The following is a 19,839-nucleotide window of genomic DNA, read 5'->3' on the forward strand; positions in this document are numbered from 1 at the left end:
TCAAAATTCATACAAGCAAGCCCACAAATACTACTCAATTAAGGCCACAAGAATCATCTAGAAGTAGTTATTTTCATTTGATTGTAATTTGTTTTGAATTCCATTTGAATTCGTAATTTAGGATAGCTTATAAATAGGGCTTAGTTTCATCATGCACACATTCCGGGAGGGGGTCTTCGGACTCCTCTCTTCTCACCCACACACTCTTCTTCTCTTTCATTTTCTTTCACATACTTTTGTAAATATTTTTGTTATGAGTCTCTAACTCTTTTCGTCAAGAAAGAGAGCTCTATTAAAATTTGATGGATCAATTATGATTTAATCTTCTTCTTCTCTTTATCTTTCATTTGATTTATGATAGAGGGTAATCGTCCGTTTATAATTTTCACACAAAAATAATCTCGTCGAAGTATAGATGTAAACCAACAAACAATCCTCAATCAAAGTTTAATTTTGGTTGTCATAAGTTCAACCCAATAAAAATAACCGAGAGTATTACTCCCGGGTTATTCTCCCTAGAAATTACAATTAAGTGCTCAATTATTGGTTATGAGATTCACAAAGGTGGGTTGATGATAAAGGACAAGAAATAAAATGGCAAGAAATAAAGCAAACAAATAAAGATAACAATTACTAAAAAGAGGCATTCATGGAAAGGATTGAGAATCAAGATTTTCTATCCTAGTAATTAATCATGATACAATAATTACCAAGAGTTAAGCCTATTATGTTATTTCCAACATTGGGAGAAATTCAAATATGCCTAGTTAACTCTAATCCATAAGTAATGTTAATGGAAACAATATTAACTAACAACTCTAGATCACCAATCCAAATTGGATATTAATGACTCAAGATTGTCTAATTTCTCTTTTCAAGCCAAGAATGCTAAAAAATCTACTCTAAAACTAAGCCAAGTATTTTATCAAATACTTCGTGTGCATAAAAGGAGAAGCATATTAAATTACAATAATAATAAAATCTTCTACTACCAAATGCAAGAAAATAACAACAATAACTCAAACAAGCATTAAAAGAACATAAAACATCAAATTGCATTAAATAAAATTGAAATTAACAAGAGTTCATAAAACTAAAAAGTAGCTCAAATGAGAAATTAACAAGAGAAACTAAGAGAATTAAACTACTAGAGTATGGAAATATAAATAAAACTACACTAAAACAAGAATTAAAGAGAGAAATTAAAGGGAGAATTAAACTAAGAATCGTAATTCTAGAGAGAAGAGGGAGCTTCTAGAGAGAAGAGGGAGCTTTTCTCTCTAGAAAACTACTCTAAAGCATGTTTTCTACACTACTCTAATTGCTCCCCCTTGTTCCTTCTTGAATTTGGCCTCAAATACTTCAGAGATGAGTTGGATATGGGCCTCAATGAGCTCAGAAATTGCCCCCAGCGTGTTTCTTTAATGAGGCCACGTGACAAGTGTCACGTATACGCGTGGGTTACGTGTACGCGTCGCTTGACAAATCTCTGGTCACGAGTACGCATGGGACGCGCACGCGGAACTGGGCAGACTTCCAAAACTTCATTTCTTCATGAATTTTCCACTTTTACATGCTTTTTCTTCATTCCTTCAATCCAATATTTTCCTTCTAAACCTGAAATCACTTCATCAAACACATCAAGGCATTGAATAGAATTAAAGTAAATTAATTTAGCAATTTAAGAGCCTAAAAAGCATGTTTTTACTCTTAAGCACAATTTAGGAGAAATTTACAAAACCATGCTATTTCATTGAATAAATGTGGGATAAGTTGATAAAATTCACTAAATTCAACACAAGATAAACTATAAAATTAGGGTTTATCAACCTCCCCACACTTAAACGAAGCATGTCCTCATGCTAAACCAAGAAAGATGCAAGAAAGGGGTATCAACATTTAATCAATGTAATTACTATCTATATGCAATCTATTTACATGAATGCAACTACTTGGTCAAAATAAATCAATTTCCAAGAATACATACATGAACATAAGGGCTAAAACAATCACAATAAAATCAAATCCATAATTGAATTGAGTTATTTAAAGAATTTAGCAACTTGCAAGAAGGAGATAATAATCGGTGGAAACATAGAATTGAGCAATCAAACCCCTCACCAGATGTGTATACGCTCTAATCGCTCAAGTGTATAGGGTTGATTCACTCAATTCTCCTCTAATCATGCTTTCTAAGATTTTTTTTTCATCTAACAATCAATAATTATTTAATGCATGCATACAAATATCATGAGGACTTATCCATAGGTTGTAATGGGGCTAGGGTAAGGGTAAGGATATATATGGCTAAGTGAGCTTGAAATTTGTATCTTTGATTAACCTAAACTCTCAGCTAACACATATAATAACCTATACAATTCAAATGCAAACCTAACTACCCATTATTCACTTTTTCACACACTCATGCGTTCTCTTTTTAATTCACATCCCATATGCATTATTCTTATTGCTTTACTTTGGGACATTTTGTCCACTTTTTATTGCTTTCTTTCTTTTTCTTTTTTTTATTTTTTTCTCTTTTTATATTTTTTTCATTCATTTTTTTCAATAGCATAATATGTACAAAATATGAATGCATATCGTTTAAACGTTTAATGCATGTGTGATGACTTGCATCATCTACCCTTCTTTCTTGCATAAAAAAGACTATAAAAGAGCATAAATATCATTTGATCAGTACAATTCATGCATTATTTGATGAATATTATGGTACACTACTTTGAAATGAGTTGTGCTGAATTTCAGGTGAAGAAGGCATCAAAAATGGGTAGAAGACAAACCAGAAGCTGGGCGTGTGAAGCTGGCGTACCACTTGGAGCAAACGCCCCAAAAATGCACTGGCGTGGCACGCCAGGAGCTGGGCGTGGCACGCCAGGAGCTGGGCGTGGCATGCCAGTACTAAAGTCCAGAGAAGAATTCCAAGCATGCATGAGGGCGTGGCACGCCAGGAACTGGGAGTGGCACGCTAATGCATTATTCCGGAGAGCTACAATAGGGGACACAAAAGGGGCGTGGCAGGCCAGGCTGGGCGTGGCACGCCTGACCCATCAATTACTATGGGCATGCCACTTGAGCAAAGGGGCGTGGCGCGCCAACGCACCATTCCAAGAAGAGCCTTCACTATGGCGTGCCACTTGGTATCGAAGGCGTGGCACGCCAGCTCCAAGAAGTCACTTTGGCGTGCCACTTGAGAACCCAGGTGTTGCATGCCAAACTTGAAGAGTTCACAAATCCATGGACATGCCACTTGAGCAGCATGGCGTGGCACGTTGGTACAACAATCCAGAGAAGGGGCTGAAGGCAATTGAAGACTGGGCGTGCCACTTGAACAATCAGGCGTGGCACGCCAATGCACAAAGGACCAAAAGCAAGGACTGGGCGTGCCACTTGGTATCGAAGGCGTGGCACGCCAACCTTAGCATTTCACTATGGCGTGCCACTTGAAGGCTGAGGCGTGGCACGCCAACTACTGGAACCAAGATAAGATCATGGGCGTGGCACACCAGCCTTTAGGCGTGGCACGCTGGTATAAGTTTCCAGAGAGGATGAAGGAGGCCAATTACATGGGGCGTGCCACTTGGTATCGAAGGCGTGGCACGCTACTCACCACTCTTCACTTAGGCGTGCCACTTGAGCAACCAGGCATGGCACGCCAATGTCATTCAGAGAGCAAAGAAGCATTGGAGCGTGCCACTTGAGAACCCAGGCATGGCACGCCAAACAGAGGAACCACTCACTCACAAAAGGGGCGTGGCACGCCAGACCCTGGGCATGCCACGCTAGTTCAACTTTCCAAAGAAGCCTAGCTGGTGCACAAAATTGTGATCATCAATGGCGCCAACAGCTTGGTACGCATAATTGTAATCTCAACTCTTTGTCACAACTCCACACAACTAACCAGCAAGTACACTGAGTCGTCCAAGTAATAAACCTTACGTGAGTAAGGGTCGATCCCACGGAGATTGTCGGCTTGAAGCAAGCTATGGTCATCTTGTAAATCTCAGTCAGGCAGATTCAAATGGCTATGGAGTTTAAGATAATTAAAAGATAAATAAAACATAAAATAAGATAGAGATACTTATGTAATTCATTGGTGAGAATTTCAAATAAGCGTATGAAGATGCTTTGTTCCTCCTAAACTTCTGCTTTCCTATTGCCTTCTTCCAATCATTCATACTCCTTTCCATGGAAAGCTGTATGTTGGGTTTCACCGTTGTCAATGGCTACCTCCCGTCCTCTCAGCGAAAATGGTCCAAATGCGCTGTCACCGAACGGCTAATCAACTGTTGGTTCTCGATCATGTTGGAATAGGATCCATTGATCCTTTTGCGTCTGTCACTACGCCCAACAATCGCGAGTTTGAAGCTCGTCACAGTCATCCCTTCCCAGATCCTACTCGGATTACCACAGACAAGGTTTAAACTTTCTGGATCTCAGGAATGGCCGCCAATTGATTCTAGCCTATACCACGAATATTCTAATCTTGGATTAGAAACCCAAGAGATACACATTCAAGCTTGTTTGTATGTAGAACGGAAGTGGTTGTCAGGCACGCGTTCATAGGTGAGAATGATGATGAGTGTCACAGATCATCACATTCATCAGGTTGAAGAACGAGTGTATATCTTAGCGAAGAAGTAGGCGTGAATTGAATAGAAAAACAATAGTACTTTGCATTAATTCATGAGGAACAGCAGAGCTCCACACCTTAATCTATGGTGTGTAGAAACTCCACCGTTGAAAATACAAAAGTGATAATGGTGATCATTGGCTTCGGCCCCAGAGAGGGAACCAGAAGAACCAAGATCAAAAGTATGATCAAGTGTGTTTTTTTTTTTAAAAATCTATAGCAAAAGGTCATATTTGTAGAAAACTAGTAACCTAGGGTTTACAGAAATGAGTAAATGATGCAGAATCCACTTCAGGGCCCACTTGGTGTGTGCTTGGGCTGAGCGTTGAAGCTTTCACGTGTAAAGGCTTTTCTTGGAGTTAAACGCCAGCTTTTGTGCCAGTTTGGGCGTTTAACTCCAACTTTTATGCCAGTTTTGGCGTTTTGACGCCAGAATTTCTATGCTGACTTGGAACGCCGATTTGGGCCATCAAATTTCTAGAAAAGTATAAACTATTATATATTTTTGGAAAGCCCAGGATGTCTACTTTCCAACGCAATTGAGAGCGTGCCAATTGGGCTTCTGTAGCTCCAAAAAATCCACTTCGAGTGCAGGAAGGTTAGAATCCAACAGCATCTGCAGTCCTTTTCCAGCCTCTGAATCAGATTTTTGCTCAGGTCCCTCAATTTCAGCCAGAAAATACCTGAAATCACAGAAAAAGACACAAACTCATAGTAAAGTCCAGAAATGTGATTTTTATTTAAAAACTAATAAAAACATAATAAAAACTAACTAAAATATACTAAAAATATACTAAAAATAATGCCAAAAAGCCTATAAATTATCCACTCATCACAACACCAAATTTAAATTGTTGCTTGTCCCCAAGCAACTGAAAATCAAATAGGATAAAAAGAAGAGAATATACTATAAATTCCAAAATATCAATAAAACTTAGCTCCAATTAGATGAGCGGGACTAGTAGCTTTTTGCCTCTGAACAGTTTTGGCATCTCACTTTATCCCTTGAAGTTCAGAATGATTAGCATCTATAGGAACTTAGAATTCAGATAGTGTTATTGATTCTCCTAGTTCAGTATGTTGATTCTTGAACACAGCTACTTTATGAGTCTTGGCTGTGACCCTAAGCATTTACCACCGGATACATAAATGCCACAGACACATAACTGGGTGAACCTTTTCAGATTGTGACTCAGCTTTGCTGAAGTCCCCAATTAGAGGTGTCCAGAGTTCTTAAGCACACTCTTCTTTTTGCTTTGGACCTTGACTTTAACCGCTCAGTCTCAAGTTTTCACTTGACACCTTCACGCCACAAGCACATGGTTAGGGACAGCTTGGTTTAGCCGCTTAGACCAGGATTTTATTCCTTTAGGCCCTCCTATCCACTGATGCTCAAAGCCTTGGGATCCTTTTTATTTGCCCTTGCCTCTCGGTTTTAAGGGCTATTGGCTTTTTCTGCTTGCTTTTTCTTTTTCTCTTTTTTTTTCACTACTTTTTCTTGCTTCAAGAATCAATTTTATGATTTTTTCAGATTATCAATAACATTTCTCCTTTTCCATCATTCTTTCAAGAGCCAACAATTTTAACATTCATAAACAACAAATTAAAAAATATGCACCGTTCAAGCATTCATTCAGAAAACAAAAAGTATTATCACCACATCAAAATAATTAAACTAGTTTCAAGGATGAATTCGAAATCATGTACTTCTTGTTCTTTTGTGATTAAAACATTTTTCTTTTAAGAAAGGTGATAGATTCATAGGACATTCATAGCTTTAAGACATAGACACTAAGACACTAGTGATCATGTAATAAAGACACAAACATAGATAAACATAAAGCATAAAAAATTCGAAAAACAGAAAATAAAGAACAAGAAAATTAAAGAACGGGTCCACCTTAGTGATGGCGGCTAGTTCTTCCTCTTGAAGATCTTATGGAGTGCTTGAGCTCCTCAATGTCTCTTCCTTGCCTTTGTTGCTCCTCTCTCATGATTCTTTGATCTTCTCTAATTTCATGAAGGAGGATAGAATGCTCTTGGTGTTCCACCCTTAGTTTTCCCATATTGGAACTTAATTCTCCTAGGGAGGTGTTAATTTGCTCCCAATAATTTTGTGGAGGAAAATGCACCCCTTGAGGCATCTCAGGGATTTCATGATGAGGAATTTCCTCATGCTCTTGTCCATGAGTGGGATCTCTTGTTTGTTCCATCCTTTTCTTAGTGATGGGCTTGTCCTCATCAATGAGGATGTCTTCCTCTATGTCAATTCCAGCTGAATTGTAAAGGTGACAAATGAGATGAGGGAAGGCTAACCTTGACAAAGTAGCGGGTATTCACCCTTTTTGAGCTTGAAAGGAACCTTGGGGATCACCTTCTTCTTGGCCATAACTTCATAGAAGTGGTCTTGATGTACCCTTGAGATGAATCTCTCCATCTCCCATGACTCGGAGGTGGAAGCTTTTGCCTTCCCTTTCCTCTTTCTAGAGGTTTCTCCGGCCTTAGGTGCCATAAATGGTTATGGAAAAATAAAAAGCAATGCTTTTACCACACCAAACTTAGAAGGTTTTCTCGTCCTCGAGCAAAAGACGAAGGAAGAGAGTAGAGGATGAAGAAATAGAGGAGATGTAGGGGGGGTTAGTATTTTGGCCAAGGGGGAGAAGTAGTGTTTAAGATGTGTGAAAATGAAGGGGTGAAGATGGGTTTATATAGGAGTGGGGAGAGGGTAAGGTTCGGCCATGTATGGGTGGGTTTGGGAGGGAAAGTGGTTTAAATTTGAAGGGTGAGGTAGGTGGAGTTTATGATGGATGGATGTGGATTGGTGAAGGGTTTATGGAGAAGAGGGTAGGATTTGATAAGTGAGGGGTTTTTGGGGAAGAGGTATTGAGGTGATTGGTGAAGGGTATTTGGGGAAGAGTATTATGAAAAGGTGTGAAAAAAAGAGAGAGTGAGTTGACGTTGGTGGGGATCCTGTGGGGTCCACAGATCCTGAGGTGTTAAGGATTTCTCATCCCTGCACCAATTAGGCTTGCGAAACGCCCTTTGCTGCCAATCCTGGCGTTAAACGCCAGTCTAGTGCCCATTTCTGGCGTTAAAAACGCCCAGAATGGTGCCAGACTAGGCGTTTAACACCCATTCTGCTACCCTTACTAGCGTTTAAACGCCAGTAGGCTTCTCCTCCAGGGTGTGCTATTTTTCATTCTGTTTTTCAGTTTGTTTTTGCTTTTTCAATTGTTTTTGTGACTTCACATGATCATCAATCTACAGAAAACATAAAATAACAATGGAAAATAGAAATTTTACATAGATAAGTAAAATTGGGTTGCCTCCCAACAAGTGCTTCTTTAATGTCAGTAGCTTGACAGTGGGCTCTTATGGAGCCTCACAGATACTCAGAGCATGATGATGGCCTCTTAACACTAAACTTAGAGTTTGGTTGTGGCCTCCTAACACCAAACTTAGAGTTTGAAAGTGGGGGGTTTTGTAATCATCAATGGCGCCAAAAACTTGGTGCACAAAATTGTGATCATCAATGGCGCCAACAGCTTGGTACGCACAATTGTAATCTCAACTCTTTGTCACAACTCCGCACAACTAACCAGCAAGTGCACTGGGTCGTCCAAGTAATAAACCTTACGTGAGTAAGGGTCGATCCCACGGAGATTGTCGGCTTGAAGCAAGCTATGGTCATCTTGTAAATCTCAGTCAGGCGGATTCAAATGGTTATGGAGTTTAAGATAATTAAAAGATAAATAAAACATAAAATAAGATAGAGATACTTATGTAATTCATTGGTGAAAATTTCAGATAAGCGTATGAAGATGCTTTGTTCCTCCTAAACTTCTGCTTTCCTATTGCCTTCTTCCAATCATTCATACTCCTTTCCATGGCAAGCTGTATGTTGGGTTTCACCGTTGTCAATGGCTACCTCCCGTCCTCTCAGTGAAAATGGTCCAAATGCGCTGTCACCGCACGGCTAATCAGCTGTTGGTTCTCGATCATGTTGGAATAGGATCCATTGATCCTTTTGTGTCTGTCACTACGCCCAACACTCGCGAGTTTGAAGCTCGTCACAGTCATCCCTTCCCAGATCCTAATCGAAATACCACAGACAAGGTTTAGACTTTTCGGATCTCAGGAATGGCTACCAATTGATTCTAGCCTATACCACGAAGGTTCTAATCTTGGATTAGAAATCCAAGAGATACACATTCAAGTTTATTTGCATGTAGAACGGAAGTGGTTGTCAGGCATGCGTTCATAGGTGAGAATGATGATGAGTGTCACAGATCATCACATTCATCAGGTTGAAGAATGAGTGTATATCTTAGAGAAGAAGTAGGCGTGAATTGAATATAAAAACAATAGTACTTTGCATTAATTCATGAGGAACAGCAGAGCTCCACACCTTAATCTATGGTGTGTAGAAACTCCACCGTTGAAAATACAAAAGTGATAATGGTGATCATTAGCTTCGGCCCCAGAGAGGGAACCAGAAGAACCAAGATCAAAAGTATGATCAAGTGTGTTTTTTTTTTTAAAAAATCTATAGCAAAAGGTCCTATTTGTAGAAAACTAGTAACCTAGGGTTTACAGAAATGAGTAAATGATGCAGAATCCACTTCAGGGCCCACTTGATGTGTGCTTGGACTGAGCGTTGAAGCTTTCATGTGTAGAGGCTTTTATTGGAGTTAAACGCCAGCTTTTGTGCCAGTTTGGGCGTTTAACTCCAGCTTTTATGCCAGTTCTGGCGTTTTGACGCCAGAATTTCTATGCTGACTTGGAACGCCGATTTGGGCCATCAAATGTCGGGCAAAGTAAGGACTATTATATATTGCTGGAAAGCCCAGGATGTCTAATTTTCAACGCAATTGAGAGCGCGCCAATTGGGCTTCTATAGCTTCAGAAAATGCACTTCGAGTGCAGAGATGTCAGAATCCAACAGCATCTGCAGTCCTTTTTCAGCCTCTGAATCAGATTTTTGCTCAAGTCCCTCAATTTCAGCCAGAAAATACCTGAAATCACAGAAAAACACACAAACTCATAGTAAAGTCCAGAAATGTGATTTTATTTAGAAACTAATAAAAACATAATAAAAACTAACTAAAATATACTAAAAACATACTAAAAATAATGCCAAAAAGCGTATAAATTATCCGCTCATCACTAGCCAAGCATAGAGCAAGGGCATGGCATGCCAAACCTTGGGCATGGCACTCCAGTTCAAGTTTCCAGAGGCAAAGAGAAGTGAGAAAGGCAAGGGGCGTGCCACTTGAGTTCGAAGGCGTGGCACGCCAACACAAGAATTCCACTATGGCGTGCCACTTGAGTTCGAAGGCGTGGCATGCCAAGGTTGTTAAAGGGACGAGCGTGCCACTTGAAGGATTGGGTCTGGCACGCCAAGCTAGAAGTGAAGGGCACGTGACACGCCAGAAAAGCGCTAGCCACACGCCAGCTGAGAAGTCACGCTTATTGAGTGTTTTCTTTTCCCTCCAAAATGTAATTTTCCTTTTTCAGTTTTGTAATTCTTTTATTTTACTAGGAGTAGTATAAATACCCCCAAGGAGTACTGAAGATGGGGGTTAAGAAGTCAGTTTTAGATCCACTTTTACACTTCACTTTTGAGTACTTTTTGAGCTATGAGTAGCTAACTTCCCTCTCATTGAGAGAGGGAGCTCTGTTGTACTTGATGGATTGATAATAGTGAAATTCTTCTTCTCTTCATCTTCTCTTTGATTTTCTAGAAGGAATTTCGTTTTTAATGCTTAGTATTCAATTATCTTGGGAAAGAGATTGAATGCAATTGGGTTTCATGGGAACCTTGGGAAAGGAAACATGAAACCATGCTTGAAATCCCTTCTCACACTTGAGTAGAATCTGGGTTTTGGTGTTTGGATATGTGACATATAATCCTCCCTCTACTTGGACCTATAATGGTGTGTGGTATAATCAGGGACCAAGCATATCTCTCTTCATGAGCAATTAGACCAAGGAATTGGCTATTGATCAAGATCTGAGAGATTGAGTCACCAAGAGATTGGGGCTCAATCAATCATGATTGCTAAGAGGTCAATGAGTTGCATGATTGAAGAGGATATAAGCTAGATTTGATCCAAAGAGACAACATCTCCCAATCTCAATGAATTTCCCCATTCTTATCTATCCAATTCTTTATAGCTTATTTTTACATTCAGCAATTCCCCATTCCCATTTATATTCAAGTCATTTATGATTCTGCACTTTACATTCTGCCATTTATATTCCTGCACTTTATTGCTTTTTTTTATATTATAGTCATTTACATTTATGTCATTTACAATTCTGCACTTTACAATCCTATTGATCCGCTTGACTAATTCATCAATTGATTAAAACTGCTCGAATTTGCCAATCTCTGTGGATACGATCCCACTCCACTGTGGCTTATTACTTGATGATAATTTTGGTGCGCTTGCCAAAAGAACTAATTCACCAATTTTGAATGGGGGTGTGAATTTTATGTCATGAATGAGTATGTACCCAATTCTCAAAATTTTCAACAAAACTACAAAACACACTTTTATATCAACCAATGTTCCTAAACTTCTCGCACTTAAATGATATACACTCTCACTAGCCTAAGCTAATCAAAGATCCAAATTAAGGACATATATTATTTTTCACTTAGGGGTAGTGATGTGTTAGAATTAAGAACAAAAGGGATTAAAACAAGCTCAAAATTGGTTAACAAAGGTGGATAAAAGGTAGGCTATTTGGGTAAGTGAGCTATTTGAAATGAAGGACACAATCATATAAATGCATTTATACACTAAATAATGGACATAAAGAATCAAACAAATCAAAGATTACAATCATAGAGAGAGAATAACTCACAAGAAGGAAAATAGTGGTTATATGATGCAACCACACAATTAGTCTCAAAAACTCACAAGCTTATGCGTTCTTTGCTCAAAAATATGTTCCACAATATATGATTCAAGCAAGTTCAATGAAAAATTTTTTCCTTCAAATCAATTGGGGTGCCCTATAGATAAATTTCTTGGAAATTTTCATTATTTTGACTAAGCTTATTATATATATGCAAACTAAAAAAATTCAACTAAAAATTTTAAAAGACCTAGTGATAGAAGAAGAAGAAAAGAAAAAAATGAAATGTAAAAGTGTTTGGATTAAAAATTTTCACCTAAAAATGGCCGATTGGTCGGACAACCTCCCCACACTTAAAGGTTTACACCGTCCTCGGTGCATTCAGAGATGAGCAAGGGGGATTTGGCGACTTCACAGATTGCCACCTTTAGCTGGTGGATCAACCGGCTGCTGCATGTTCTTTCTTTTGCTTCCCTTTTTGCTTACGGTGAATCATCCTAAAAGATAGAAAAAAGGATAGTAAGACGAGTAAATGTAAAAGCTAGGAAGCATTCATTGTTGGAATGAGGTGATAATCACTAAAATGAAGTGAGTGAATCAGTTTGTGACATTAAGAAAAATAGTGCGTGAATTCTAGGTTGCACGCGGTTCAGAACAGACACACTAGCATTTAAAAGCTATGCCACATTTATACAAAAGAAACATGCACTTCACTCATTTTAGCGTGTTTGAAATACTTCAAAGAAAAACTTGTAGGTTAAGACAACCAAACAAGTAATAAAGAAGCATAAAAGTATTCAAGCAATAATCACGCAATTGTGAAATGGATATTGAATGAACATTGGTTGATGTGCAAGAGAGTTAATGAACCAAATGAGATATGAAACTTGCACATCAATCAATGACACACCTTGAAGTTTGTTTGTATTACCTAATTGACATAGAATGGGAAACATGGTTGCTATGAACTTAAGAAAAGAGAGATAGAAGTTAAAATCAATCACATAGCAAGCATGGTCCATATAGCTTGAGAATTTCAAAAAGATGTCATTAGATGAGCTTGCGATCCAATTTCACAAATGAAGCATTATGCCAAAATGAATAGTTTCAAGTATGTGTAAAGCACATAGTTAGACAATTAAGGATTAACATGTCATTAAGGCATAAGCATAACATACGGATGCCTATGATCAAGCAACATAAAGCATTAAGATAAATGCATATCATCCAACATAAAAAAATTTCCTGGTCATGGTGAAAGAATTTAAATCACATAGTGACCAAAACATGCAATTCAAAAGATTTAGAATGCTTTGAAAGCAATGTCAATAGTACTTGATATTAACAAATGTTAAGCATGAAGAATTCAATACCAAGCAACAAAGTATAACCTCAACAAAGAAATCCAACAATGAATATCAATGACAACGATGTTAAAATAGCATCATGTCAGTAATCAACAGCAATAACAGCAAATCAGCAAATTAAATCAATAATCCAACACCCATCACCTAAAACAAAAATTAAGCTAACTAACTAACTAACTAATTAACTAATTAACTAACTAGATGAGATGATGGTGGAAGGTAAATGGTAGTAGTAGATGATGGTTGGAGAGGGGAAGAAGAGAGGAGAAGAGAAAAAAAGAAAAGAAATAGAGAAAAAAAAAAAGAAAAGAAGAGTGTGTGAAACAAGGCAGGGGTCATGCGTATGCGGAATGTCACGCGTACGCGTGAGTGACAAAAATGGGATGCGACGGGTATGCGTCTGGCACGCATAGGCATGAGAAGGGGAAATAGAAGGTGACGTGTATACATGGGTCACACGTACGCGTGGGAAGAATTTGTGTTAGACGCACAGTTTCCACCCACCACGCACACAACTCTCAATCAGGATCGTGCGATGGCACAGTGCCAGCATAAAAAATTCATGATTCAAGTTTATGGGGCGACCCGTATGCGTGAAAAGGGTTGTGCGCCCCGCATCAAACCAGCACGGTCCTCACACGAGTCTCTGTTTGGACCGTGCGATGGCACAATCCATGCACGATCATGGCACGTTCAAATTTAGGGGGTCACGCGTATGTGTGGGTCAAGCGTACGCGTGAGGGGACTTTTTTTTTAAAGAAGCATAAAACAGAAACAGGACTCTCCTACCCACTATTTACATTTCTAAAAACTAACCAAAATCAAAATTACCAAAATTACTAACCTCTAAAAACTATTTAAACATGCAACTAAGCAATTCAAACAAAAAATGCAATTCAAAGCAAATATGCAATTCAAAACAACTTTATTAACTATTCAAATATGCAACTTACAAGAAAAATCTAACTAAGCAAACTAACATCCAAGAGCAATATAGACAAGAATGATATCAAACCTTCCCATGGTGGGGTGTCTCCCACCTAGCACTTTTATTTTAAGTCCTTAAGTTGCACATTTGGTGAGATCCTTGCTATGGTGGCTTATGCTTGAACTCTTCCTTGAATTTCCACCAATGTTTGCATTTTCAATAGCCTCCAGGATCCCAAACTAGGCGCACCAAGCTCCCAATAGATCTCAAGCAAGTGACAAGTTCCCAAGATTGATGATGGTTGATGTGTATTCCGGGGTCCCAAACCTTGTTTTTCAACACCCTTTCTTCTTGATCTTCGTGCTTCCATTTGGGTGACAAGGTTGAAGAATTCTTATTCAAGCACCAAAGCTCTCCCTTAGATCCTTTCAATTGAGTAGCACACCCATCCTTACTCCTAAACCTTAAGCTTTCAACCATAATGAATCAAGAATTATGATGCCAACCACTAATCATATCTCTTCTACTCTTTAACCCACAGAGCATCCTAAGTTGACCATCCGTTTCTAGCAAATCATATTCAAGCGGAATAAATGATGGGTGGAAATTAGATTCCAACACAAAATTCACCAGCAAGTGTACCGGGTCACATCAAGTAGTAATTACTCACAAGAATTACTGAATCTAAATTGCTGAATCTAAATTGCTGAGAAACTTAAATTGCTGGAAGATTAAAAGGATTTGGGAGCTGGGATTTAGAATTTAACAAGAAAATGTAAAATGTAATCATTCAGAGAAGTGGAAGATGAAATGAGTTGCAGAAGATCTAAATAGAAAAGGAAAATTTCTTGAAGAAGTAAACAGAAAGAAAATTCAACTCAATTATGAAATCTAAAAGAAAAATTGAAGATCTAAGAGGAGCAATGAGATTAGAACACAGATTTAGATCTCAATTACACCCTTGATCAAACAGAAAATAAATTGCAGAAGAAATGTAAATGAAACATCAAATGAAACTCAAAACCAATTTCTCAATTCTCAGAATTTTGCAGAAAAAGAACAAAAATGAATTTCAGATCAAGACTTGAAATAGTATTCCTTCAATCTCAATCCAAAATTTGAAGCAGAAAGTAGAGGTTGCAGAAGAAAGTAAAATGAAAACTAGAGAGCAAGACTCAGATCCAATCTCCGTTTCAGAGCTCTCAATGAAAACTAAAGTTAAAAAAAATGAAAAATGAGCTAAAAATTAGAAGAAGGTCCTTTACAAATCAAACTAACTCCTATTTATACACTTTCTATTTTTTATTTTCAGAATTTGGAGTGGGCTTTTCAAATTGGTGAAGAAGTGGATCCAAACTTGGCTTTTGATTGAAATTGGACCAAGGGCCACCTTCCAGTGGAGCGCTCAGTTAAGAAAGGTAACGCAGCGCTCAATGGCTTTGTCCCAGGCTCGTGCCAAACTTCTTGGCATAGTGCCTAGTTAGGAAATCTAACGTAGTGCCCCTTGCTTTGGAGTGAGGCTCCCACTTTCGAGCCCTGCTGAAGCCATTTTGGCCAATTTTCTTGTGCCAAGCCTTGTAGCGCTTCTCTTGGTCCCCATTTCGAACCTCGCTGCTCCCTTTGGTGTGTGTCGCGCCTTGATTTCCTTTTGGTTGGGCCACAAAAACGTTAATGATGAGCGGATAATTTATATGCTTTTTGGCATTATTTTTAGTATGTTTTTAGTATATTTTAGTTAGTCTTTATTATGATTTTATTTGTTTTTATTCAAAAATCACATTTCTACACTTTACTATGAGTTTGTGTGTTTTTCTGGGATTTCAGGTATTTTCTGGCTGAAATTGAGGGACCTGAGCAAAAATCTGATTCAGAGGCTGAAAAAGAACTGCAGATGCTGTTGGATTCTGAGCTCCCTGCACTCGAAGTGGCTTTTCTGGAGCTACAGAAGCCCAATCGGTGCGCTCTCAATTGCGTTGGAAAGTAGACATCCTGGGCTTTCCAGCAATATATAATAATCCATATTTTTCTTGAGATTTGATGGCCAAAAATGGCATTTTAAGTCAGCATAGAAATTCTGGCGTCAAAACGCCAGAACTGGCATGAAAACTGGAGTTAAATGCCCAAACTGACACAAAAGCTGGTGTTTAACTCCAAGAAAGGTCTCTACACGTGAAAGCTTCAATGCTCAGCCCAAGCACACACCAAGTGGGCCCCGAAAGTGGATTTTTACACTAACTCTTCTAGCTTACTCATTTTCTGTAACCTTAGGTCACTAGTTTATTATAAAAACTACTTTTAGTGATTCATCTTCTACCTCATGACACTCTACATGTTTCATATTGTATCTTCTATGGCATGAGTCTCTAAACCCCATGGTCGGGGGTGAGGAGCTCTGCAGTGTTTTGATGAATTAATGCAATTACTACTGTTTTCCATTCAATCACGCTTGCTTCCATTCTAAGATATTCACTCGTACTTCAACTTGATGAACGTGATGATCTGTGACACTCATCACCATTCTCAACCTATGAACGCGTGCCTGACAACCACCTCCGTTCTACCTTAGACTGAGTGCTTATCTCTTAGCCTCCTGGTTCAGATCAGAGTCTTCGTGGTATAAGCTAGAATCAATTGGCAGCATTCTTGAGATCCGGAACGTCTAAACCTTGTCTATGGTATTCTGAGTTGGATCTGGGATAGGATGACTGTGACGAGCTTAAAACTCACAAGTGCTGGGCGTAGTGACAGACGCAAAAGGATCAATGGATCCTATTCCAGCATGAGTGAGAACCGACAGATGATTAGCCATGCGGTGATAGCGCATTTGGACCATTTTCACTGAGAGGACGGATGGTAGCCATTGACAATGGTGATCCACCAACATACAGCTTGCGATGGAAGGAACCTTGCGTGTATGAAGAAGAAGACAGTAAGAAAGCAGAAATTCAGAAGACAGAGCATCTCCAAAACCTCAACCAGTTCTCCATTACTGCATAACAAGTATTCATTTCATGTTCTTTTACTTTTAACAATTAAATCTAAGAATTATTGATATCCTGACTAAGAGTTACAAGATAACCATAGCTTACTTCAAGCCGACAATCTCCGTGGGATCGACCCTTACTCACGTAAGGTATTACTTGGACGACCCAGTGCACTTGCTGGTTAGTTGTGCGGAATTGCAAAAGTATGATTGTGATTTCGTGCACCGAGTTTTTGGCGCCGTTGCCGGGGATTGTTCGAGTTTGGACAACTGACGGTTTATCTTGTTGCTTAGATTAGGAATAATTTATTTTTGTTGGTTTAGAGTCACTAAATTTGAGTCTTTTATTTGAGTATAGTTTCATATTTTAAGTTTGGTGTCAATTGCATGCTTTTATTTTCTCTCAATTTTTCGAATTTGCATGTTCTTAGTTCTTTCTTGATCTTTAAAAATTCTAAGTTTGGTGTCTTCTTTGTGTTTTCCTTTAAATTTCAGAAAATTTGTGTTAGATTTTCTAAAAATTTTAAGTTTGGTGTCCCTTGTGCTTTTATTTACTTAAAAATTTTTCAAAAATTTGTTCTTGGTGTTCATCTTGATCTTCAAAGTGTTCTTGGTGTTTATCTTGACATTCAAAGTTTTCTTGTTTGTTCTCTTTGTTTTGATCTAAAATTTCTAAGTTTAGTGTCATTTTGTTGTTTTTCTCTTTCCTCATTAAAGTTCAAAAATTAAAAAAAATATCTTTTCCTTATTTTACTCATAATTTTCGAAATTTGGCATTAAAGTAGTCAAAGATTTTCAAAATCTTATCTTTTTTTTAGTCAAGTCAAAATTCTAATTTCAAAAATTGATCTTTTCAAATCTTTTTCAAAAATCAAATCTTTCTAATTTCTTCAATCATATCTTTTTTTTTTTTACAATCATATCTTCTCAATCATATCTTTTTCAAAATAATTTTCAATCATATCTTTTTGAATGCTAATTTTATAATCTTTTTAATTAATTAATTAATTTAGTTTTCAATTTGCTTTTATTTCATTTTCTTCTAATTTTTGAAAGTTTTATTTTATCTTCCATTTATTTTGTTTTTTTTTTCGGTTACTTTAAAAAAATAAAATAAAATTTAAAAATATAATTTAATTGCAATCCATATCAATTCCCTTTTCTCCATCATGGACATAAGTGGAAATGAACAGTCTAGAAGGACTCTGGGGTCATATGCTAACCCCATTACAGCTGCATATGGGAGTAGCATCTGTATACCTCTGACGATTGGATTTTTGACGGTTTAGAATTTCACTAATGAAATCTCGTTGTAAAGTATAGTTTCTAAACCAATCACTAATCCTTTCATACAAAAAGTTGTTTGTCACAAGTACAAACCCCTAAAATTTATAAACCGAAGTCATGGAAAGAGAACAATTTCACACAAGAATGGAAAATAGGTGGTTATAAAATGTAACCACATCAATAGGCTCAAGTCTCACAAGCTTGTGTTCTCAATTCAATACATGCTTCACAAGGTATGAAATTCAAGCAAGTTCAAAAATTCTCTTTCAATCAATTGGGTTAAGCCCTATATTTAAACTTCTTGAAAAATCTCAATGTTTGACTAAGCATTGTTGTGATTGAAAAGTTCAAAGATTTTCTTAGTTCACCCTTTCCTTTTTCACTCAACCAATTTCTCATGCAAAAAGGGTGACTAAATATTTGCAATCCAAAGTATGATTTCTAATCACAACTACGAACTAAAAACAAAGATAAACAAAGTGTATAAAAAAAAGAAGAATCCAACTAAAAGTTCGGAATCTATCATCCAAAACATCTAAAAATATCCTAAAGCATCCAATAATATCTAGAAGCATCAAAATATCTAAAATCCAAAATAAGCAATAAGAGTATCCAAAGCAAACTAGAAATGCAAATGCATCGAAATATATACAAGGATGTGCAAAATGAGATAACTAGGCCGAAAAAGTTCACCGGTTCCCAAATAATGCTACCGGTGCCCTCCCCACACTTAAAACCAAGCATCGTCCTCGATGCTAAACCGGAGGATCAGTGGGAGGTACAACGATAGGCTCTGGCTCTAACTGTGGCTGTAGGACCGGCTGAGTCTCCTGTGTCTGAGGTGGTGCCTCCATGTGCGCTGGCTCTGTAGTGTCAGGGGCATCCTGCTGAGCTGGTGCCTCCCCGTCCTCCTCCTGATGATCCTGCTCATCGGAGGCCGGAGAATCGGGAAGCGGAGGTAGCTCAGCGCCTAGAGAGATAAGTGCCTGGTCCATCCGATCCAAACGGCGTCTAACATGGTGTCGCTCTCGCTCTAAGAACTGGAAGAGACGCTGGACCAGGAGATAGGTAGGCTCAGGTGCTGCTGGAGGGTCTGTAGATGGTGGAGGAGCTGCGGCTGTAGAAGATGATGGGCCAGCTGCAGGGGCTGGTGGTGAAGGCGTCCCTATGACAGCTCTAGCCCGAGAGCGGCGGCTAGCAGGTGGCTTCTCGTGCACCCAAACACCCCAGGGGATAGTAACCTCCCTGTCATCTGCATCAGCGGGTGGTGGTCGCACATCATCATCCGACCATGGGACATCAGCTAAGGCCGCCATACTCGTGACCAATGTAGGAAACGGAAGTAGGCCACGAATATGCGCCCGCCACATGCACTGTCGGATAAGTCTAGGGAAGGAGACATCCTTCCCCTCCATAACACACCCGATCAGCAAAAGCATCTCCATGGGGACCTCAGAAAAGTGGGTGGTAGGCAGGACGTAGTGGGCGAAGATCATCTGCCAAGTCTTAGAAAAGTGGATTAGTGATATGATTATATATAGGCTCAATTGAACGAGAAATTGCGGTTCATGTTCACGATGATTGTGCAAATCCGGGAAGTCAAAAAGGAAACGGAAATTTTGCCCAAAACTGAAATAAAGATCAAAATGAAACTAATTTCCTTGAAAATCGGGCAGCATTCCGGCTTAAAATTGGACGTTCCCGGATAGCAGAATAGCACAAACAGTAAGAAAGCAGCATCAATTAAGCACAGCAG

The 19,839-nt window shown here is 38.5% G+C and overlaps 1 protein-coding gene across 1 annotated transcript; it reads right to left on the reverse strand.

Moving 5' to 3' along the window:
- LOC107646762 (myosin-binding protein H-like) lies at positions 18,839-19,399 on the reverse strand. Its single transcript, XM_016350923.1, has one exon. It carries the CDS (start codon positions 19,397-19,399, stop codon positions 18,839-18,841), a length of 561 nt encoding a protein of 186 aa, XP_016206409.1.

The sequence above is a fragment of the Arachis ipaensis genome, chromosome B06, assembly GCF_000816755.2.
Source record: "Arachis ipaensis cultivar K30076 chromosome B06, Araip1.1, whole genome shotgun sequence".
In the NCBI taxonomy this organism is placed as follows: Eukaryota; Viridiplantae; Streptophyta; class Magnoliopsida; order Fabales; family Fabaceae; genus Arachis; species Arachis ipaensis.

What these genes read in the sequence shown, in the direction of transcription:
- LOC107646762 (XM_016350923.1), bottom strand. Translation starts at nt 19,399, where the DNA reads ATGGCGGCCTTAGCTGATGTCCCATGGTCGGATGATGATGTGCGACCA.